Raw genomic sequence first — 24,451 nt, 5'->3', positions numbered from 1 at the left:
TCATTCACCTGTATTGTCAATCCCACATCTTATATATCAAAATGAAATGAGAAACTATTTTGTAATCGTAAGATGTTTTTGCTGGTTCTATTGTTCCACTTGAAATCTCCAGGGAAAAGTTATCTACCTGAAAAGAAGTGACTTGGACTTTACCAGCACATCCTTCAGAAAGGAGTTAATTTTTATTGGTCTTAGAAGTTGCTGTTTTGATAATACTCTGAAACTTTGAACTAATTTCACTTCCACTGCAGAACAGTCTCACACCGCCAGTTAGCACTTAAGGCAAAATGCATGTCCACATTGGAGGGTTTGCATACTTAGCGGTAGAATTTAAGGAAAATGCATCATTGTCTCGAGGACTGTGATTTCATCATGGTAATTTTTTAACTCTCATTTTATTTTTTAAGCAAAGTTAAACCACCTCCACAAATTTCACCCAGCAAATCAATGGGCGGAGAATTTTGTGTGGCTGCCATGTTTGGGACATCTAGATCATGGTTTGCAAATAATGCAGGTCTGAAAAGGGAAAAAGGTACGTATTGTTACTGAAGCTTAAAGTTGCCATTTGTAGTTTTTGTTTCTTGAGGAAAATTCATAGCAATCCTCCTTGAATAATGTTGAAGCCAATATTCTAGAAACCAGTTTTTCCATTTAATTAGCGTGTCTCTGCTCAACTACTCAAGCCTAGTCTAGAAGAAAGGCTATTCTCTCACTAGAAATGTGAAAAAATTGCTCATTGAGGGTTTTTATTTTGTTTTCTTGGCAACAGTCTAAGGCATTCTTAACACTGTCAATTCCATACCATTTTTTGTAGCTTTTACAGTTTTGGCAAGCTAACTTCACTCCATTTTTAGAGATGAAGAATATGAGACCAGTAAGCTGAATAATATCTTAGCTAAAAGCACTAGTTGGTAGGTGATGGTAGCATAGTTTGATCCTAAGTTTTTTAATGCTAAATCTTGCCCCAAAAAACACCAAGACCAACAACAGCTCTGCCACGTCATAAATTAAAAGATAAAAACAAGCTCTTCCTCAGAAATAATGGTCATCTTTTATGGTAACCATTGCTCCTTTGAATTTATATAATTTTTTGCTTAATCCCTTCTTTGATCACCAGCATCAAGATCTAAAATGTTTATATTTTAGTATAGGATTCCTTAATGTTTCTGTGTAGAAGAGAATGCCCATACTCATGGACAAAGTACTGAATTTTGAATATTAAGATTTTCTCATTATTTTAGTCTATTAAAGTAGGTCACAAACTGAGTTGTTAACGAGGCACTTCTCTGACTAGTTCCACAGGCCGTATTGTTCTTGGCAAAATGGCTCTCTTTTACGCTTAATCCTGGCAGTCAGACATCAGCCTTTTCCCTTGTTATCGCCTTTCAGTGGCCCTTTCCTTGGAAATAGGATCTCAGGCACAGCAGGTTCCTTACCTAAGTGGGAGAGGATACAGTAAAGTACGCAAGCCTTCCATTTTCTTATCCCATCTTTATTTTTTTGTTACCTCCTTAGCTTTAATGATGCTATCGAAATGACTTTTTGTTACTAGTTAAAACCCTCTGAAGCTCGATTTCAAATGCTTCTCCCTTCTGTTCTAATTACCCTTTTAACTTGCTACTCCTTTATGTTCCACTGCCTGGTCATTAGCCATTTTCCCGAATCAGCTGTAATTGATTCCTCTGGCATTGAGATAAGTGACCCACCCAGCATTCATGAGTGGTTTTATATGCTCCTAAGTTTACTGTAAAACCCAAGATAGAGGACTAAACCTGTTTTGGTAGTGAGGACATGTGTACTCCTTATAAAGTCATTTGATTAGATCCATATTGAGCACCTGACTTGGAAGTATTACTGGTCTTCATTTACCATGGGGGCCAGTGATCCCATTGAAAGAAATTAAGGAAGAGGATTTGCAGGAGGAAAACGTGTGTGTTTTTCATTTGTTTGTTTTAATCTAGAAATTTAGAAGAGAAGGTTTTCTGAGGCAAAATAAATGAGAAGTTAGGCTGATTTAGGCATACAAAGAGCCTCTTATGCAGTTGAGTTGGTCCATCCAGGGTAACTAAAGCTTTGTCCATACAGTGTTCCTTTTCAGTCAGTCCTTCCCTGTCCCACCTGATATCATTCCTTTTTCATAGTGTGGGACAAATTACATTGCAGACAAATAAAAAAGGCTTAGTAAAATATTGTTTCACTGTATTAGAATTTTGAGTGTATTCACATCATTCTTGAAGTAAATTGCTCAAGATTTAAAAATATTTTGATGGCATAAAGAATTTCATATGCAATAGCGTCTACTTATAAGAGGCAACCTTTAGGCAAGGAGCAGGCACCATGTGAAAAAGTTCCTACCTTCTTCTTTTCTCTCAGCATCCTCCGGGACAGATTGAAAGGTCAATAACTTGTAAAAATTATGCTGGGCTCCTTTTTTGCCATTATCACACATCTAGGTTCTGTTTTTCTGTTTGTAGATCAGTCCAAACAAGTTGTAGTTGAATCCCTCTACATTATTAGCTGTTATGGGACCTTAGTGGAGCACATGATGGAGCCACGACCACTTAGCACTGCCCCCAAGATCAGCGATGACACCCCACTGGAAATGGTGACATCACCTCGAGCCAGCTGGACTCTGGTTAGGTAATACCTACTTTCTTTTCTTTTAACAGCTTTACTGAGCTATAAAATACTAAAAGTGTACAATTTGAATAAGGTTTGACATATGTATACAGCTCTGAAGCCATCACCATAATTAACATTATAAATATATCCATCGCCACCAAATGTTTTCCTGTGGATCTCTGTAATCTCTCCCTCCTGCCCTTCTTTCTCCCTACCTGGTAATATGCCCAGCGAGCCTCGGGCGACATCTGATCTGCTGTCTGTCACTATAGATTAGTTTGCGATTTCTAGAATTTTATGTAAGTGGAATCATAGAGTGTGTACTCTTTATCTTGCTTCTTTCACCTAGCAAAATTATTTTGATTCATCCCTGTTGTTGGGTATATTGATATTTCATTTCTTTTTTAATTGCGATATAATTTACGTATAACAATTCATCCATTTGAAAGTGAATTTTCCCTAGGTTGTGCACTGGTCACCACAAGCAATTTTAATTACTCCCAAAAGAAACCTGTACACCTTAGCAGTCACTCCTCATTTTCCCCCAACCCTTCAGTCCTAGGCAACCATCAGCTTACTTTCTGTCTCTATGGATTTGCCTGTTCTGGACATTTCATATAAATGGATTCATACAAAATGTGACCTTTTGCATCTGACTTCCTTTTCTTCACATAATATTTTCAAGGTCCATCCATGTTGTAGTATATATCTGAACTTCATTTTTTATGGCCAAATAATATTCCATTGCATGGATATACCACATTTTGTTTATTCATTCATCAGTTGGTAGACATTCCCACTTTTCAGCTGTCATGAGTTATGTTGCTAAGAATATTCATGTACAAATTTTTGTGTAGTCATATGTTTTCAATCGTCTTTGGTACATGCCTTGGAGAATACTTCTTCTTTAACTACTTTCTCCTTGCATCTTTGTGTTACCTTTTCTAGGACCTGGGTTTTTTTCTATCTCACATATAGAACTTGAGTGCTTCCCCTATTTCCAGCCTCATGCTCATTGAAAATAGAGAGGACGTTGAAACAGCCTTTAAGGGGAATGGGCACTGATATAAATGCATCGGAAGGTCTCCTTTGATGTAATTCCCCAAGATATAATGGTTAAGCACTGTAGAAATGTTTATTAAGCTTCAGAGTTCTTCTCAAAAGCATGTAATCATTGAAGAGGGGGAAATAAAATACATTAGAAGAGGGGGAAATAGCATCTAGAAGAAAACCTGTTCAATGTAGTATGCAGTGGTACAGCAGAGACAGAAAAATTGGTCCTGACATGTATGGAAGGAAACAGACAAAAATGGATATGAAAACGATCTCTCTCCTTTTGACGTTTTAAAATATTCTTATATTGATTTTTGGAGGCTCCAGTAGTCTTTACTACTACTTTACTGTACTGGATTGATCTGATCAATATCTTATTTATCAAGCTGTTTAGGAGCAGGCAAATATAATTAAAATTACTGCACCATCATTATTGAAATAAGTGGCTCATTTTGGAACTCAGATGCTAATTAGGTCTATAATAAGTCAAGCATTAACATAACTGTATTTTTTTAAACCACTTTTACCTGCTTCATTTTGTTTTAAAATATACACATATTCTAAGAATAGAGAGCTCTAACAATTGTTAGAAATTAGGTAAAATTAGAACTGCTTAGTTTTGATATTTGAATTACACATTTCCTCTCTGTCCAATGTTTTGAATGTCTTCTCTATCTTATTGGAGGGTCTTCTGCTATTAAACTAATATTGGCTCTGTGTAATTTGTATGACTCACTACCACCTTTTTATTCTTTTTAAGCAGATGGCCTTGTGTTTCAGGTTTCAGCACTCCCAACAAGTTCATTTTAATGATTACAAAGATAGTGTGAGTTTATATCAATGTCTGTAAGTGGTGACAGTGATGGTGATTTACAACCTGTCTTTTAAGCTTAAATATTAATATTCTTCTGCCATTCCTTAGAACTCCTCAATGGAATGAATTGCAACCACCATTTAATGCAAACCACCCTCTGCTCCTCGCTGCAGATGCAGTACAGTATTATCAGTTCCTGCTTGCTGGCCGTAAGTAGTTCTCATTGTTTTTTTCCTTCCAGACAGTATTTTGAAATTTCATCTTAAAATGCTGACTCTTAATGCAACCATGCGTATTACCACTGGTCCATAGGCCATAGGCCACAAACAGTCAGACTGAGGCAAATAAGATATTTAACACAAACGTAAGCCATAAGCCTTAGCATACATTAAGTCTGCCTCTGGCTGTTCATATTCCCTGGCTGTGAGATATACTCCTGGAGTTATATAAGTTAATGGGAAATATCTGGTGGGCTCAAAAGCTTAAAAAAAAAGTGAAGATACTAGGATATAATAAACTTTCATATGACTTGGTATCTCTTTTTGACATGAAAAAAATTAAGTACTTTTCACTATGAAAGCTACATCAGCAGGTATTTATTTTTATAGAATTTTACTTGCAATAATGAAGTAATGATTGTAACTCCATTGGGATTTTATTTGTCTGTTTACTTTCATATTGAAGGCCCAACATTTGTAGAGATTGATCTGGGTTCTTTTTTTACTTAAGGAGAAAAATGTACATTGAGCTAGAAACAGCCTTTTTTGTAGGGGAGGCATGAAAAGACAATTTAATATCTATTATCCAGTTTATGGTCACAGAATTAAAAATTCTTTACAATTATAATTCAATTTTGTAGAATTGGCTAGATCCTTAATTTAACTTGATGTCTCTGAGCACTGTATATTTTTAAGAAACTTCCTAAAAATCACCATTGACATCTTTTCAATGGAGTTTTGTTGTATCAAACTTATTTTCTTCCCTGGCTGTATTATATAGCATGAAGTAAAATATTTCTAAAGCTATTTTATTTTATGTTTATAATGTGTTATATGTTATATTGGAAACAGAGAAAATTTATTGACTTTGCTCTAAAGTTATGAGACTCCATAATTGTAACAAATAGTTGGCAGTCTTGCTCTCTTATGTAATTGAACTGCGTGATTCTTCCAGCATGTGTTTATTGAGTTAACTCTATGTGTCAGGCACTTGTGATTTAAACGTGAATAGTATGTTGCTTCTGTCCTCGATGAATTCACTATCGAATTCAGGAGACAGACATTTAATAAAAAACTAAAATAAAATGAGATGGATGCATCAGTGAAGGGTATACATTGAACTATGAGAGCAATGACATGAGTTGCCACAGCCTTCACAGAGGGGTAATATATGAATGGTTTTCTGGTTCCAGAAGCAGGGTACATAAGAGTTGTTAGATTCTAGGTTGTCTAAGCATATTTTTGACTCTATCATATGAATTAGAAAAAACATGACGTTATAATTTCAAATTAAAATCATGAGAACAGTTTCTCCTACCTCTCAACAAGGGTGAAATTAACTAATGTTGGATTGAGTATAGTTGACTTTTTCAGAATTTATATTGGTTTTTGTTTTGTTTTGTTATATTGACAGGGCTGTTCAGTACACAAACAGTAGCAAGTCCCAAATATGTAAGAAAAAGATATGGGCAAAAACAAATGCAACTATCTCTATTCCTTAATGTTTTTCTTCTGGTGAATTAAGCTGATTGACATTACTTGATTTTAGCCGCTCCAAACACCTTTGTTCAATTCTTAGAACTACAAAAATCCCCAGGTGTACAGTTTAAGAACCACCACCGTAGGCAGTAGCAAGCCATCAAATGTTTTCAAGCATTGGAATGACACCATCAGAATTGCGTTTTAGAAAGATCACTCTGACAGTGTTATAATAGGAGGTTCAGAGGAGGGGAGGGGAGTGGAGGCTCAGTGATCCTCAAGCAAGATGGGAGGGCTTTGATTAAGGCTATATAGTAGAGAAGACAGGACAAACGTGTGAAATGTTGCAGAGTTGGAATAGAAAAGAATTAGAGACAATTTGACAGAAAGTGGTCACTGATGATTTTACAGTTTCTAATTAAAATATGTAATATAATGCATTTCATGTTAGACCTTTTGAATTCCAGATGGACTAGCATTGGAATAAGGAAAAGACCTGGGTTCCAGTTCGAAACCACCTCTCTAAAAACTTGATAAATATAAAATATCAATAATAATACTTGCTTTTATAAAGGTGTTGTTATGGTTAATGAAGTGATGCTAAAGTCCTGGAAAAATTGTAAACAATATATACGTTGAAGCATCATTCTGTACCTTTGTTTCTTATCTCAAAAGTGCGTATTTTCAAGTGATAGGCTTCACGATGTAATAATGGAATGCCTCTTCTCTGTGATTTTGACCACGTTGTAATATCTGTATCCCAGTGATAGATGTAATTAATGTTTTCTTTTATCTTGTGAAATGTTACTGTGGATATAATTGAATAGGTAAAAAAAAATACCTAAGAGATAGGTAATCCTGTAATAATTATTATATTGCTTCTTTACATTGAGGGTAGAGGCCCAGAATTAGCCTGGATTTTAAAGTTACGTTTTCTTCAATAAAGAAAGGCTGTTTGATTGAGAGTCCTGGACATGCCAGTGTGTTACCTGACTGAAGCAATTAAATACACAAAGCATGAACATCTGCATCAGAGGAATAAAAGCCTGAAATACAATTGCCAAAAGCGATGCTGGAGCCAGTTTAGGAAATGTCTTTACTTGCCCATCTGTTGAGCCCTTTATACAAGTTAGAGCTTCACTAAGACAACTTTCTCATTACCCTCTTGCTTTCTCTCCAGTTCCCTTTACTGAAGCCATTTGAAAAGGTGGTGTGACCGCTTACAACATGGGTATACCATATCTGATGCCAGAAAGTTTTTTGTTTTACTAAACCTTCTTGATAAATATATTACTAAAAGTATTTTCAAATATAACCATTTGGAGTAAAATTCTAAATGTTGCAAACATTTGTGTTTGGTTGAATTTGGATCTGTAGACCAAGTGAAGCTGACTTGTACAAACTCCGGAAATTATAATAATAGTAGACAAAGAATGATGTAAATGGAAATGGGAAAGAGACTTTGTCTCAGGGAGAAGAGAGCAGGAGAGCAGGATGTTTAGCACGGAATCCCCACTCCCCTTCCAGCCCTGTAATCATAATAAATACACTGCCAGTTGGTAAACAGAGTTCTGCATATGTGGTAAAGGGGTGACTGGTCGGGGAGGGAAAGGGAAACCTGTCTGGAACACTGAAGACTTCTCACTTAACTTTAAAGTGGAGTAAGTAAAATCTCCAAATTGTGTATTCTCAACTGTAGTCACACTTCCTACATATATTAATTGAATGACTGATAAAAAATTGAGGAATTTTGGTGTATCGTAAATTGAATCATACTAGAATGCTCCCTAGGGAAGTCGCTGTGGAGGCGGAAAGGACTCTGTTATTAGGTTGAACTGTGAGAAATTGCCATTTTGAGTAAGTAAAAAAAAGTCAAATATCAGCAAATTCACCTGGTTTAATTGAGTGGATTGATTAATTTATATGTGCAAAGTGAATTTACAGGTAGTAATCTAATCTTCCTGTATAGCTCAGTAAAAGTAAAAGTCAAGAATCTAATATCAAAAAAATGTTTTGCCTTGATCATAAGAAATTTGGGGATAGTTTAGAAAATGATTATAGCAGAGGAGATTAGTCTTTTTTGTGTTAACACTATTTTTTCTTTCTTCAAAAAAAAATTACGTGCTGTAATTACATTTTCTAAACTATCCATTTTATTTCAGTGTATTCCTTTGCCAAAAACAAAGATAAACATTAGAAGAGACTAACAAATATCAACCAGCGTTGAATATGATCCCAAAGTAGACAGTAAGTTTTTCTTTAGTCTGCTTCAGAGCTTCCCAATTTGTAAATTAAGAACAGTGTTTACTCAGTTGACTTGGGAGAGTTTTAGTTAGGGAAAAAATAATATTTCCTCCTTTTCTTTAAGGTAATTTGACAGCAGCAATATTTTTAAGTTGCTGACATTAACCAGCTTTATTGGGGGGAGGTCAGACTTTGAACTACTTTCTAAAATAATCCATGGATATGTGAGAAGTTCCTCCATAAGCTTACTGAGTTTTCTTTGTTAAATGGTACTAAAAGACCATTCAACAGAAATGTAGCTTTGATACACAATAGAAAGGTGACTGGGATTCATAGAACCTCCTTCTGTTTTATTGGAGCTATAATTGTTTTCCTCTACCTTTAAAGGCGTTATTGGAAAGGTGGGGAGAACCTTTGATACCAGATGGAAAGGAATGGTGAACACTGAAAACAGTTAAAACATATAGTATATGTGGGGTTTTAAGCCTCTTTAAAATAAAATTCACTGTTAACACAAAAATAGTATCAATCTACTGTGGTTTTTTTTTTTTTTTAAGATTTTATTTTTTTTCCTTTTTCTCCCCAAAGCCCCCCGGTACATAGTTGTATATTCTTAGTTGTGGGTCCTTCTAGTTGTGGCATGTGGGATGCCACCTCAGCATGGCTAGATGAGCGGTGCCATGTCCACGCCCAGGATTCGAACCGACGAAACACTGGACCGCCTGCAGCAGAGCACGCAAACTTGACCACTCGGTCACGGGGCTGGCCCCAATCTACTGTGGTTTTTAAAACTCATATATATGTGTGTGTATGTGTATATATATAATGTATGGCAACAGTAGCATAAAGGCCAAGAGTGTGGGAAATGGAACTATACTCTTGTAAGGTTTGTATAGCATATGCACGTGGTATAATATCACTTGAAGGTAAACTGTGATGTTAAAAGATGTATATAATGAAATCAAAAGCAACCTATGCCAAGAAAGGAAATAAAATGGAAACAAATAAGCAAGATGATGTAACCTTAAGCATATCAATACTCATGGTAGTTATAAGTGGTCTAGACATCGTAATAAAAAGTGAGAGATTGTCAAATTGGATAAAAAAATAAAACTCCAACTATACACTGCTTAGGAGAAACACACTTGAAACCCTGAGTTGCTCCATTAATATCAGACTGAGTAGAACACTCTACCCAACAAGAGTAGAATACACATTCTTTTCAAGTGCATAGGGAACATTGACCAATATAGGCCGTCTTCTGGGCCATGATACTAGTCTCAATAAATTTAAAAGCTTTCAAGTCATACAAAGTATGTTCTCTGATCACAGTGGAATTAATTAAGAAATGAATAACAGATCTCTGGAAAAATCCACAAGTATTTGGAAACTAAACAACACACTTCTAAATAATACATGGTTCACAGAAGAAATCAAAAGGGAAATTAGAAACTATTTTGAACTGAATGCAAATGAAAACAAAACACGTACATATCTTAGAATACTATTCAGGAAAAAAAAAGTAGATTGAAGTATAAATACATGCAACAAATTGGATGAATCTCAAAGATGCTGAGTGAAAAAAGCCAATCTCGAAAGTTTCGCATACTACCAGTCTTAAAAACATCAAGAGAAAAAGAGTTTCCATTTACATAACATTCTCAAAATGACAAAATTATAGAGATGAATAACAAATTAGCATTGACCAGGACTTAGAGTAGGAGGGAGGTGTTGAATATGACTATGAAGGGTTAAGTAGATGTTTGCAGTGATGGAAGCATTCTGTCTCTTGATTGTAGTAGAGGGTACACAAATTAACACATGATGAAGTTGAATAGAACTGCACACAAACACAAACACACACTCTGTCTACACAAAATGAATGTACGTGAAATTATATATGTAAAACTGGTGAAATCTGGATAAGGTTTTTGAATTGTACCAATGGCAATTTCCTGGTTTTAAAACCAGATGTCGGGTATACGAGACTTCTCTGCACTATTTTGCAACTTCTTACCAATCTATAACCATTTCAAAATAAAAAGTTTAAAGAAAAGTAAAACACTTTATGGGATAGCACTCAATCAGTATTCAAGGGGAAATTTATAGGACTAAATGCCTCTGTTATAAAAGAGACAGTCCTGAAATCAATGACCTCAGCCTCCACATTCAGAAACTAGAAAAAGTAGAGAAAATTAAAGCAAAACAAAGGAAATAATAAAGATCAGAGTGGCAATCGGTGAAATAGAAAATATTAAAAAAATAGAAATAAAATAGAAAAAAATCAATTAAACCCTAATGTCACGTTCGGTTTTCTTCTGCTTGGGGCTTGTGAGATTCTTGGATCTATGGAGTTATAGTTTTCATCAAATTTGAAAATTTTTATGTAGTTATATCTTCAAATATTTTTTCTGTCACTCTTCTCTCCTTTTTTGACTCCAATTATATGTATGTTGACCACTTGATATTCTTTCAGCTCACTGATTCTTTTTTCACTTGTTAAAATTCTTTTTTCTCTAGATTTCATTTTGTATAGTTTGTATTTCTATGTATTTAAATATATCAAGTCTTCTATTCTGCTCTGTCTAATCTGCTATTAATTTTATTCAACATATTTTTTGTTTCATATATTACATTTTTCGTCACCAAAAGTTCCATTTGGATCTTTTGTGTGTGTATGTGAGGAAGATTGGCCCTGAGCTAACATCTTTTGCCAATCTTCCTCTTTTTGCTTGAGGAAGATTGTTGCTGAGCTAACATCTGTGCCAATCTTCCTCTGTTTAATGTGGGATGCCACCACAGCATGGTTTGACCAGCAGTGCTAGGTCTGTGCCCAGGATCTGAACTTGCAAACCCTGGGCTACCAAGGTGGAGGGTGTGAACTTAACCACTATGCCACTGGACCTGCCTCTGGATCTTTTTTTATATTTTTCGTTTCTTTCCTCATCATATATGTGTTTGGACATATGGAACATTTATTTTATAATAGCTGTTTTAGAGTCCCTGTGTGCTAATACTTTTCACCCCAGTACTTAGTTGTATATCTTAGTTGTGGGTCCTTCTAGTTGTGGCATGTGGGATGCTGCCTCAGCATGGCCTGATGAGTGGTGCCATATCTGCACCCAGGATCCGAACCAGCAAAACCCTGGTCGGCTACAGCAGAACGCGCAAACTTAACCACTCGGCCAAGGGGCTGGCCCCTCACCCTGACATTTCTTGGGGCTTTTTCTATTGATCAATTTTTCTTCTTGGTATGGGTTGTGTTTTCCTGCTCCTTTATGTGCCTAATAATTTCTGATAAGATGCCGGGCATTTTCAGTTTCGTGGTAGATATGTTGTGTATTGCTAGGATGCAGTCAAGTTACTTGGAATAAATTTGACTCTATGCTTATTTTTAAACTTTGTTATAGAGGATTCAGAACAACCTTTTGCTTAGGGTTAATTAATTATTTTAGGAGATAATGTAGATCTGGTCTCTCATGTGTGGCCTCTAGTGGAATCGTGTGATCATAATTATTTTTTAAACTTCAGATGCTTAAATCCTATGAATTATCTTGATCTTACATTAAACAAGTTCTGCTGACTTTACTTTTGACTCATTACCCTAACAGAAATACGAATAAGAAGCATGTATATGAGAATCTATGACACATTGTGATAAGTGCCATGTTAATAGCATGAATTAATTCATATAGAAATTCAAAGACGGAAGAAGTTAGTTATTAGTGGGGATAATTTCAGTGGGGTTGGAGAGAAATGGCTGACTCAGAGAAATTGAATAAGTTGCATCTATAGGATTTGGGGCTACGTGAGGTAACTGAAGAAGGGATGACTGGCTTCAGCAGTAGGTTATGCCATTCATTGAAACATTAAGAGACATATGTTGCCTAGAGTAAGAGACAGAGTTGGTGATTGCAGTGTTGCCTATGTTTTGGTGCATGTAGTATATGTCCTGGTAGTAATGTTAAGTAGGCTCTTGCAAATAACCCAGAAACTTCTATATGTGTATCTACAGTTTTGAGCTCCCTTCTGAGCTTTTTTGGTTATATAATTGGTAATTAATGTAAGCTTTCAATGAAGTAATTTTATCCCAGAGAGAATGTAGAGAGAAGACATGAGGTTCCATTATGATACCCTAGACAGCATACTTGTAAGAAGGCAGTATTCTAAAAGTTCCAACTGGAACCTTACTTTGCAGTATTAATGTTGCTTTGACAAAAATCTTAGTTTTTATTATACTAAAGATAACTAAGTCAGTTCTGGGTTTCTTTTGAATAGCTGGGCTGTTTATTGATATATAAGTAGATAGTACATAAAGTTAGTATCGAGATTTGTCTTACATATGGTAGTACAAGAATCACAAGTCAGGAGCATAATGAACGTTAGATCTAGAGATCTTGATTTCCAGCTAAATTTTGTGCTGCTGGCCTACCTCTACAACCGTGAGAATAGAAGTAGCAAATATTTTTCCTTATAATACAAAGTATTATATAATTATATAATATAAGGTAGATATAATTATACTTTTGGATTTAGAATGAAATCATTTTAGAATATTTTGCTGTTTTATTGTTTTATAATACAGTGGAGATATATTTTGAACATATTGATGCAAAAAGGAAAAAAAAATATTAGTCTTCTCTACCATGGTCATTGTTAGTGTCCTGGAAAAGCAATTAAATATGCAGCAATTTTCTGAACTGCTCTTTTTCTAATGTCACATTAGATTTAACCTAACATCCTGGATTGCATCGCTATTGTGGTATGTACCAAGTATGATGGAGGTACTCAACAATATTTCCTTGCATTGTCCATAATAAATATTTGCCCAAGAGTGGGTAGGGTGGAAGGGGAAGAAAGAAATGTTTTTCTCTTGTAGAGGAAACTTGTAATGTAGGACTTATTTAAAGAGTATTTATAGTCCATTGTTGGCCATTGGGTGTGTCATACTGTTCTATCCAGGTCTGAATATCTGAGGTAGTCAAGAAATCACTTCAGATTGAATCATATTTGATTATGTCTCTTATTTATAGTTAATTTTATCAATTGATATATGTCCTTCCATAGAGAAATGATTTTAGTGAAACCTCTTGGACATTATCCTTATGTCTCAGGATCTGGAGGGAAGTGGTGAAGGCACCAATCTAAGGCCATCTGGCCTGTAAGAGTACAATCAGTACTTTACACACTGATTACACATTATAGTCTTTTTTTTTAGGTTTTTTTTTTTTTTCCGAGGAAGATTAGCCCTGAGCTAACATCTGCAGCCAATCCTCCTCTTTTTGCTGAGGAAGATTGGCCCTGAGCTAACCTCCATGCCCATCTTCCTCTATTTTATATGTGAGATGCCTGCCACAGCATGGCTTGATAAGCGCTGCTTAGGTCTGTGCCCGGATCTGAACCAGTGAACCCTGGGCTGTCCAAGTGGAGTCCTCGAACTTAACCCCTGCACCACCAGGCTGGCCCCAAACGCTTCTTATTGATACCCATATCTTTACATAGATCTTCACACCTATAGAATAGTTCATTGGGTTTTTCTGTCATTGCTGATTTATTATTGAGATGTTTCAACGTTGAAAGTCCTTTCTATTACAATGTAATGACCTATACTCCATTCTGAAGTAACTCTTGGCATTTCTGTCATTTGCTTAAGTATTTCCCACTTGGGGAAAAAAGTAGTTTACATGTCAATCCACCTTCCTGTCATAATTGTTCTTAAAGTTGAAATGAAACAGAAGGTAAGTTTTTATAAAGGGCTGTTTCATACTTTTAATGTCTTAATTTTATAAAACAAAGTTTAATGTTCCTTTAGGTTGCTTCATGACCTGCTTTTTTTAAGGTACAGTTGAGAGTATACATTCTTTTCCATTGATGTTATTAATATTTATTGCCATCAGATTGGCAGATTTGACTGGGATAGGACATTGATTCTGATAGATCAAAGAAAAATAATCCATTGGTTATAAAGCCTCTATTCCATGAGTACCTCTGATTCCGATGTCATTTACTCTATCTCGCCAGAGTTTAAGGTTCTTATATTCAGATACTGATACCCCTGAATGTGCATTTTGTCAATTGGGTTGTGGAGATATAGGATGGAGGGTACACGGCTATCTGTTGGCCCTTTTCTCCAAAAATAAGGAGCTTAAATAGAATGGTCTGTGTCTGCTTACCTGCAATAAAGTAATGGATTGATATTGGCAGGAACTTGTGGTTTGATGTGCCATCACTTCCATCAGTAAGGTTAATTGCCAACAAATGACTAAATGGGAATTTAGGGGGAATGCTACAACTGTCTGCTATGTTAGTGGTAACAGGAGTTCTGGCGCCATTTCAGGGTCACTATTTGTATCTGTCTATCAGAGTTAGAATACAGTTGTTTCTCTCAGTTTCAGCCTTCTCTATAGAATTTCTGTCAATTGTTTGACTCCATTAAGTGTGCAGAGGAAATAAAAGCCTGAATGACCAATCCACCAGGGGCTATGGATAGACCCTTTCTTTGTCCATACTCAGAGCACTGCATTAGGTCTCATTATCCATTTATAATAAGTGACCTCTGCCCCCTGGGTCATTGAAAAATATTCAGTGTGCTTTTCTGACACATAGGGCACCTTTCTCAGCAGACACATGAAACAATGGGACGTCTGGTAGTCTGGAGGAGTAGTACACATTGCAGGTTTTTAAATACACAGCCTTGTGCCAAATCACTCTGGCAAGTTTTTTTTCTTTGCTCTTGCATGCTTCATAAACGGGCTAAGGAGAGTCTAATGTCTGGAAGATGAATGTAGTGTTCCTTTTCTTTCTTTCTTTTTCTTCTAATTAAAAAAAAATTTTTCTTGCCGTGTTTTTCAGTTTTGTATTCTAGAAAGGATTTACCTTCATCTCTGCTTTTGCATTTCCTGAAAGAGAAATACAGAAAGATTTGGATATAGTGAGTGGAGAGAGCCATCATCTTTGGAAAGTTTTTGTAAAATATGCCCAGGATAGCTCTCGAGGTTATCTATGACATGTTAAAAACCTGTCTTCTGGTCCTCTGCTCTGCATAAACCAGTAGTGATTATATCTTTCATTGAAAAGTTTGGGAAAGGATTTGACACTTCCTTGGTCACTATATTTCTTCTGTGATATAAATTTGGACCACCCACCAGAAAGCTTGGCACATCTAGTGGTTTTCTCTCCAGCTCCCAGTGCGTAGACAGACTTGGGAAAAGATGGAGATAGCACAATGATTAGTGGATGAAATATATTTAGAGTAAGAAAACTGTCATGTCCAGAGCTTCACACTGTGTAAACTAAAGGTCGGCCTTCCAAGAGTCTTGACTACCAGTAACTGTGTGGCCTTAGAACAGTACCTATGTTAAGCACTGATAGGAGTCAGTCATTTACCTGCAGTATGTTGGGTAGGAAAAATAAAAGCTTAAGAGGCACATCTTTAGCAATTGGGATGAAGAAACTTTGAGAATAAGGGAAAATGTTTATACAAGTCCTTTTTAAGTTTTAGATGCATACATTCCATTAGTGAAGCCCTGTTCCACTCTTAGAGGCTTACTTATTTTGCATTTAGTGTCATGTCTGTTGGTATGCTCACTTTATTAAAATTATTTGAGACACACAGAGATTCACAGAAACCCGGTTTATTACAGTGAATTAGCAGCTACACTGTCCAGTAGAACCCAGGTCTTTATTTCAGCAAAGCAGTTTTCTTATTAAGTGATGTATGATGGCATGCTCTCAGATATTGAAACACAGAGATGTTCTCTCCAAAGAATGACCATTGAGTCCCAGCACAGAATATTCTCTCCAAACCAGTTATGGAAAACCATGTAGTTGTCAGAACTCTCTCCATGACAAGAATTAATGTATTAACTGGATTATAGCACCATTTGACAAATTGCTTACTAAATACATCAAAATTGATTGGACATTCTGTATTCGAATTGACAAATGGCTGCATTAGGAGAAGGAGGGAAATCCATTAATTATAGCGGCTCTCAACCATAGGAAATATAATCATATAAATATGGATTTTGTTAAAACAAAAATATCTACTTTATGGTAGTGTTGCTTATATGTGTACCCACACCTCTTTGCCATTAATAGAAGGGCTACTCTTAGCCACTGTTCTTTAAGTAATAAAAATAATGATAATTTTCTGCTGTGTTATATGTTTCAGGCTCTCCTGACCGTGTAATAGTTTTTAGTGATTGTTCCAGAAAAGTAGAAAATGCCAGGGAAACTGTAGTTCAGCCTTTCTGCTCAATTCTCGATTGCACCTCTATTTGTCCATCTTGCACTTGCGTTCTCATATTACTTAAGTCAAGAGCTTTACTTTTGCTTGGATGGTGTATAAACTTTTGTCATCACTGAATTTCTCCTTTTTAGGAAAAAAATTTTTTCTCATGATCTTACTTAGTGAAGGTAACCAACCCAGTGACCAAGGCATAAGGGAGGTGGGTGAATGCCATAGATTGTTTCTCTGCAGTTTGAATCTGTTCTCCTTATTATTGTCATATGATGGGAAGCTTTTCGCCTTGTGATTCTCTGGAACTTGGTGGAGAGATGAGAAACACTGAATTGCCTTCATGGCTTTTATACTATCAATTTCTTGCCTCTTCTACTATGCTTTCTTTGTATTTTATGACCACATGAAGAGCATCAGAACCACCCTTATATGATGTCAAGTCTGGGTCAGAGCTGAGATTTATAAGGGATATTTTGAGGCTAGTGGTTTCTTTCTTCTCTTGGGCACTCTGCTGCCTTCCAAGACTGTTTCCCAGGTGCCAGTGGTCCTTCCAGGGTTATGTCATGTGTATCTTTAAGTCTGAAACCAAATCCATAAAATGAAATCTTCTAATTCCTCAGGGTTGTTACAGAGAATGTAAACTTGTGGCCCAAAATACTTTCTTTGTTTCAGTCACTACACGTAAATCTTCCTTGCATGTCTGTAACTTCCTTGTGTTGTAACTTCTGGTTGAAGTAATTTTTCTCCATTGTTTAATAGCTTTATATAATATCTCTGATCAGGATACATAGATGTTTATTAAGAAGAGAAAAATGAGTTAAGTTAAGGAGACATGGAATACAGAAATCATGGAGACTCTAAATCAATGATATAGTTCATATTTGGGGGTAAACATTCTTGCATGTTTCATATGAAAATTTTAATTTAAAATAATGAACTTACTAGGTAAAGATACGTTGAATTGAGGCAATTTATACTTCAGGTTAAAACATGGTCTTCGGAGTTTGCAGTTCTAAATTCCATTTCTGCTAGTTGCTAGCTGGGTGACTTTGGGCAAATAACTTAACCTCCCTGGGCTTTAGTTTGCCTACTTCTAAAATGGGAATTAATGATACCTGCCTTACAGGATAGTTGTTAGATTAAGTGAGCTTATTCATCCAGAAAGCTTCACACATTGTCTTGGATCGAATAAAACTCACTAAGGATAGCTGTTGGTTGTAGGTGGTGTTAAAAGGAATAGTATCCTTGTCCTTTGAAGTCTTTCCTGCCTCTCTCAATTCCAGGTGCTTCGTGACTGAGATACTAGTCAATGGCACAGCTAAGGATGCTTTGTTGTTAACAAACAGCGGTGAAGAGAAGACATTTGTGCTAGATCATGTCTCTTCAGTTCTTAAGTTGTCACTGGACAAGTATGCCTCTATCCTAATGTGTGCATTTTCGACGCTATATAAACAAACTTTACTTAGCAATTCTCATTTATTGATGCAAATTGAAAATTTCTCTTAGACCTATTTGTTTTGGGCATCTTCATTCCCTTAGTAATTTATAGGAAGTGAAATTTTCTTAGTGTCCACTGCATTCTGGAAGTTCTTTTTGATAGTTGCCTTAATACTCTCAAACTTTTACCTAAAAAGATGCAACTCTCAACCTTAAGACTTCCAAAATGCCAGAAGAACATTTGATTTTCTGAGATTTTTATTGGAATCATTTTCACTATTCCAGTGAACCTTTCGTTTTTTACTCCATATTCTTTGAAGTTTATAATAAATGTGTTCATATAATATTAATTAGGTGATTTTCAAAACAAGAATTTTAGAAAGCATTGAGAGAAGAATAAAGAGAAGGGAGGGAGGAAAGAAGAAGGAAGGGAAAGAAATAGAAGAGAAAGAAAGGAAGAAGGAAGGACTATTTCAGTTTGCTATAGAGAATAGAAATTAAATGTTATACAGTAAACCAGAGCTAAAGGTATTAACATGGATGATTCTCACACATATAGTGCTTTGTGAAAACAACATAGTCCTGAATACTTCACATCTCATATCCTAGCCAAGGAAAGAATCAAGATGACTCCGTGTCAGTCTGCAGATCAAGAAATGTTTGCTCAGTGTTTTTCAAACATTCATGCAACGGTGTTTTAAAAAATGTTTATTATGGGGCCGGCCCCATGGCCGAGTGGTTCAAGTTCCACGCATTCTGCTTCGGCAGCCCGGGGTTTGCAGGTTCAGATCTTGGGTACAGACCTACTCCACTCATCAGCCATGCTGTGGAGGCGTCCCATGTACAAAGTAGAGGAGGATGTTAGCTAACACATGTTAGCACAGGGCTAATCTTCCTCAAGTGAGAAAAAGAGGAGGATTCGCAACAGATTTAGCTCAGGGCAAATCTTCCTCACACACACACAAATTTATTATGGAAATATTCAAACATACTCAGAAGTACGGTGAACAGTATAATGAATCTACCTATTACCTAGCTTCAACAATTAACAACATTCTGCCACTCTTGTTTCTTCCATTCATTTAAAATCTTTTTTTTTTAAATATATGGTGGATAAAATATTAAGAGAAAGCCACCCACTATTTATCTTTTTACCCATGAATACTTTAGTACGTATCTGATGATGGGCACTTTAAAAAAACAACATAACTACTGTGCCATTACATAATACATAGGTGATGCAATGGCAACAATTTGTGGAGATAATGCATTCCAGTAGTTTTACACTGTGGAGCAGTAGAGGGGCGAGCAAGCCTTGGAAAATGTTCCCTAATATTTGGAAAGAGAGAAAGCTCTATGGTGGTTGTGGGCTAGTGTCATCTATCTCATTCTTTCCCCTATCCTCTTGGTTCTATGAATTTTCTGATTTAGAGGTAAAATCTTGAAGATTTAGTTTCTCTGTTATATGGAACACATCATGGATCCTTAATGATTGTTTGAAAAGATTTTAAATTATGTTCTTAAGCATAGGTTGAAAATGTTGATGTCTTCCAAGTCTAAAAGCTTTTAACTCTCCATGCCAAGAGAACTTTGCCTCTTTTGCTTAGGCAAGAGAAAATCTGTACTTAATTCTTCCTGCTGTATAATGATCTGGTCTTAGCTAGTGTGTAACTAGATAATAAGTAAGTGAAGCATGGAAGAAGCTGCATTAACTCTTTGCAAAAAATGATTTTTGCCATTTTTACATTTACAAACAATTCCCTCCCGTTTACTTTTGTTTATCAGACTTTATTGTGGAGGCTGGACTGAGTACAATAGACGTTTTGCTCTTCAACTATGCCGTTGTAGATGGAATCAAGGACAGCAAGTTGACAATAACTGGCCTTTTGCTTACTTGTACAAGCTGGTACGTCGATGACTGAACACAGTTTATTTACCAAAGACGGTGGTTTCTTACCTTCAAGACCTCAGTTCACAATAGTTTCTGCATATTCTCCGCTCATCTTAGTCTCTGATAGAGGATATTATATTTTAAAGTGTTCCCTGCGTTTAGAATGGAGAATTATTCTCGAAAGAAATGCGTCTAACATACAGGCTTGGCTGTGGGAATACAATTGCCGCTGTTGAAGGATTATAGCACTAACTCTACCTAGAATTAGCACTAGGAGAGTCTAGCTTCTCTTAACAAAAACACACACTATCGTATACTTGAGCAGTTGCTAAAGCTGCTCCTATATTTGATCTGTGTGTGTAAACACAGAGATGATGATAACGGATATTTATGGAGTGAGAGGGTATGTAAGCACTTCTACCCCTCCTTTTAGAGAAAGTATCACTAAACCTAAGAAAATAAGGGGGAAAATGCATGACAATATGGAGTAAGCTCCACTTCTGTTTCATGTATTGGTTTTCGTCTTTCGTTGATGTGCATCTGATTTCTTTGTTTTCCTTTCTTGACTTCTTGGATTGACTGCACTAACTATATCAATTGTAGTGTGCTTATTCCGCAACTTTTTATAAATATAAATTTTTAAGTAGGTACATGGTATACACAATTTAAAAGATACCAAGGAACATTTAGTGGAAAATAAGTCATCACTGTCCCCAGCCCTCCTCATCCCCTTCTAGGAGGCAACTCCTATAACTAATGCCTTGTATTCCACACCTCTGTAAAGGTGAGCTTTGATGAGAACGGTTTTGTTGTTTAGATTTACAGTACTCCCCCTTATCTGTGGGGGATATGTTCCAAGATCCCCAGTGGATGCCTGAAACCATGGATAGTACCGAACCCTATATATACTATGATTTTTCTTATACATACATACTTATGATAAAGTTTAATTTACATTAGACACAGTAAAAGTTTAACAACAATATCTAATAAAATAAAACAATTATAAGAACATACCGTAATAAAAGTTAAGTGAATGTGGTCTCTCTCTCTCTTTTTTCAGTCCAAACCTATTCCTCAGTCTGTGCAAGTGTTACTTGCAGTAATGTTACTTGCAGTAAATGGCTTGGTGTCACATGTTACAGAGGATCCCTTGCTGAGGTCTTCATATAGGCTCAGTGCTTTCTGGAACAACACGTTGCCGTCAGTTGGAACACGTTTTCTGTTCATGTCTTCCACCCACAAACTTAATGCCTTTTCCATCGTGACTAAGCCCTTATCATGCACTGCGGTCAGAACTTTTGCAGTTTGAAGTGCAACAGCAAAACTAGCATGAATTTCTTTTCCCTTCTTCACAATTTCATGGATAGAAGGTTTCTTCTTAATGTAGGTCTTAGCGACCTCGGCATGCAATTTTTTTCCTTTCTTTATTAAGTTGAGAACTTTTACCTTGTCACTTAAAGGAAGCACTTTATGGTTTCTCTTTGGCATATCCAAATTGCCAGCATCACTCCTCTTGTGCTTTGGGGCCATTGTTAAGTAAAATAAGGGTTACTCTAACATAAGCACTGCAATACCACGGACAGTTGGTCTGATAATAGAGACGGCTACTAAGTGACTAATGAATGGGTAGTATACATACTATGGATACGCTGGACAAAGAGATTATTCAGGTCCCAGGTGGGATGGAGCAGGACAGTGCAAGATTTCATCACACTACTCAGAACAATGGGCAATTTAAAAGTTATAAGTTGTTTATTTTTGGAATTTGCATTTAATAATTTTGGACTTGCGGTTGACCACAGATAACTGAAATCACGGCAAGTGAAACAGCAGATAAGGAGGGACTACTATATATGTCTGGGTAGATTATATAACCCATGGTAAGACAAAGCTGTTATCCATAAGCTGCAAGCAAGATACAGCAAGATATTATACAGTTATAATATGATCCTTTAAAATGGTAAGGGTGGACTGACTTTTCTAGCTATCCTGCTGTTGTTTTAATGTATATATAATGTTGTTTGTGCTATGAGTTGAGTTGCCATGATACACATTAAATAGGAATTGTGTGCATCTTTCCAGGTAAATAAGCTCCAGCTTAATCTTTTTTTTTTTTTGAGGAAGATTAGCCCTGAGCTAACTACTGCCAATCCTCCTCTTTTTGCTGAGGAAGACTGGCCCTGAGCTAACATCTGTGCCCATCTTCCTCTACTTTATATGTGGGACGCCTACCACAGCATGGCTTTTGCCAAGTGGTGCCATGTCCATACCTGGGATCTGAACCGGTGAACCCCAGGCTGCCGAGAAGCAGAACGTATGCACTTAACCGCTGCACCGCCAGGCTGGGCCCCTCCAGCTTGATCTTAATTTTGAAGGGATTGTTGTGGTCTATTCAGTTCTCAGAAGTATATTGGGGCAGTTTGAAATTTTTAGTGGAGTAGCTGATCTTGCTAATAGCATGAAGCCATTATGTTTTATTCTTTCTCTTCATTTTATGATATTTAGGGTTAACACTGAAGAGCTAAACTAAATTATGAACCCTTTCAGACTACCCCCAGGTATAACTTGTCCAGATGCTAAATGTCAAATGACCATTATGGCAGCAGGAATAAGAAATGAAAGCTCCTTAGTTTATGCTTTCTGTGGGAATAGTCTATGATACTTTGGGGGTAGGGAAGAGGAGACAGAGCTGAGTGGGGAGGAGATACATGCAGTGTTGTCAGTTATCCGGTGAAATCTATTATCTCATAGGCAATGAGGATATGTCATTTTTCTAATTATATATTGCTGTGACTGTTCTTCTGGGAACATGGAATAAAAGGAAAGTGAAACCAGAGATGTACAATGACTGACTGTTAGAAAACTTTAATAATTAATTAGAAAACATCTATAGTACCACAGGGTCAGGGTGCAAGGAAGATCATTGATCCGTTTAATATATAACGTAGGTAAAGCTTGTTCCCTTTTATGTATTGTAACACTTCAGCTGTTGTTGCACTGGTACAAGAAGTGGCTCCTAATAAGCAGAATAGCCGGTAATATACAGTGTTACTGCTTAAGTCCTCTGTGAATGAAATTCAGTGAATTCCTGTACATTTAAATGGAAACATTTATAAATCAGAAAGAAAATTTCTTTCTAGACCTCAGTAGAAATAGTTGCTCCTTTAATAAGAAAGCTACCCATTTCTTAGGGTAGTTAGGTGTGTTATTTTTGACCTGTGAGCATTTGTCCTTTTTAAAAAATTACTTTTAAAAAGGCCAGGGTTTAATTTTTGCCAGTTTGATAGTATGAAAGCGTAAGTTGTTTAAATTTGCAGGTCTCTGATTGCTACTATTTACATACATTTGTTGGCTGCTGTATTTCCTCTTTTGTGAATTGTTTGTTCATTCGGAAATGCCTTAGACCATTTCGCTTTTGGATTATTTGTCTTTTGAGCCTTTCTTTTTAAAAGGCGAATTTTACTTTCTATGCTAAGAAACTAAATTTCCAAGCAGAATTTCTTCCTCAGGTCCTAAGTGCTTTCTGATCAGAAACAGAGTTTGGTAAAGAGCCCTCTCATTGTATGGCTGCTATATAAACGCTGTTTTTAATAAGTACCAAAAATATATTGAAGTTTGTCCTTGGACGAGAGTTTATCACTGTTGGCCTTTGGGTGAACTTTGAGCCTGAGCTGTTTCATTCAAGGCAGCATGATGTCATTTAACTCACAAATTTCTCTGTTGCTGGAAAAAGGAATGTTGTTCCCCTAAATAACCTAAAGGACTGAATAACGCTGGCACGACATTATTCACCTCTCCGGTCTCCGCTAAAGACTTCAGCATGGGAAGGGTTTTATTGTTTGCGGAGGATTGGTGGGGATGTGGTAGGGAGCAGGGGAAACAAAAGCTGTGTCTGGTCCTGAATCTCAAGAATACTTTATTCCATTGCCCACTCAGCTGCCAGGATGACCCAGCTCCCACTCACTTCTCCAAATAAAAACCTTTGGGTCCATCTTTGTTTCATCGTATTAAAAGCCTCTAAATTTCTTTCTAGTTCTATATATTCAGCATATGAACATATTTTAGGTTTTTAATAGAAGCTAAAGCAGAGAGCTATGTCTCACATAAAAAACTAGATACCATTTGAATCAGCATTTTCCTCCTTATTTGAGAAGCAGTTTTCCCTGTTTCCAGTACCATTGAGATTCATTTCAGGGAGTAGAACAGCTTTTTAACATCTCCCAAAGTTGGGAGCGTGGAGTTCACCAGCAGCAGAACCTGTGGTTGATTAGCCATGTCCTCTGAAGCTTCCAGGACTGCAGCTAAGAGAATTTATTACTGGGAGTTCAAAAATGTAGGGAAGAACAGAAGAGAACAGAACCAGATAGATTTTCCCTTCACTGGTTTCATAAATAAGGGCTGCTCATTGTGTGGTATTGTGCTTTGTGTTAGTTTATGCAAAGAGGATG

General features: G+C 36.4%; 1 protein-coding gene across 24 annotated transcripts in view; it reads left to right on the top strand.

Moving 5' to 3' along the window:
* The window catches only part of BCAS3 (BCAS3 microtubule associated cell migration factor), a 576,498-nt gene that overhangs the window by 283,111 nt on the left and 268,936 nt on the right, over nucleotides 1–24,451 (top strand). For all 24 annotated transcript variants that reach the window (XM_023652948.2, XM_070227541.1, XM_023652945.2 and 21 more), the window contains 3 exons: nucleotides 408–532; nucleotides 2,475–2,640; nucleotides 4,598–4,698. In XM_023652948.2, the coding sequence (XP_023508716.1) occupies nucleotides 408–532; nucleotides 2,475–2,640; nucleotides 4,598–4,698 (392 nt within the window). The remainder of the gene's footprint in view (nucleotides 1–407; nucleotides 533–2,474; nucleotides 2,641–4,597; nucleotides 4,699–24,451) is intronic.

This window comes from Equus caballus, chromosome 11 (assembly GCF_041296265.1).
Source record: "Equus caballus isolate H_3958 breed thoroughbred chromosome 11, TB-T2T, whole genome shotgun sequence".
Classification (NCBI taxonomy): Eukaryota; Metazoa; Chordata; class Mammalia; order Perissodactyla; family Equidae; genus Equus; species Equus caballus.
Note: the sequence above shows the minus strand (reverse complement) of the source record. Positions and strands in the feature narration are given on the sequence as shown.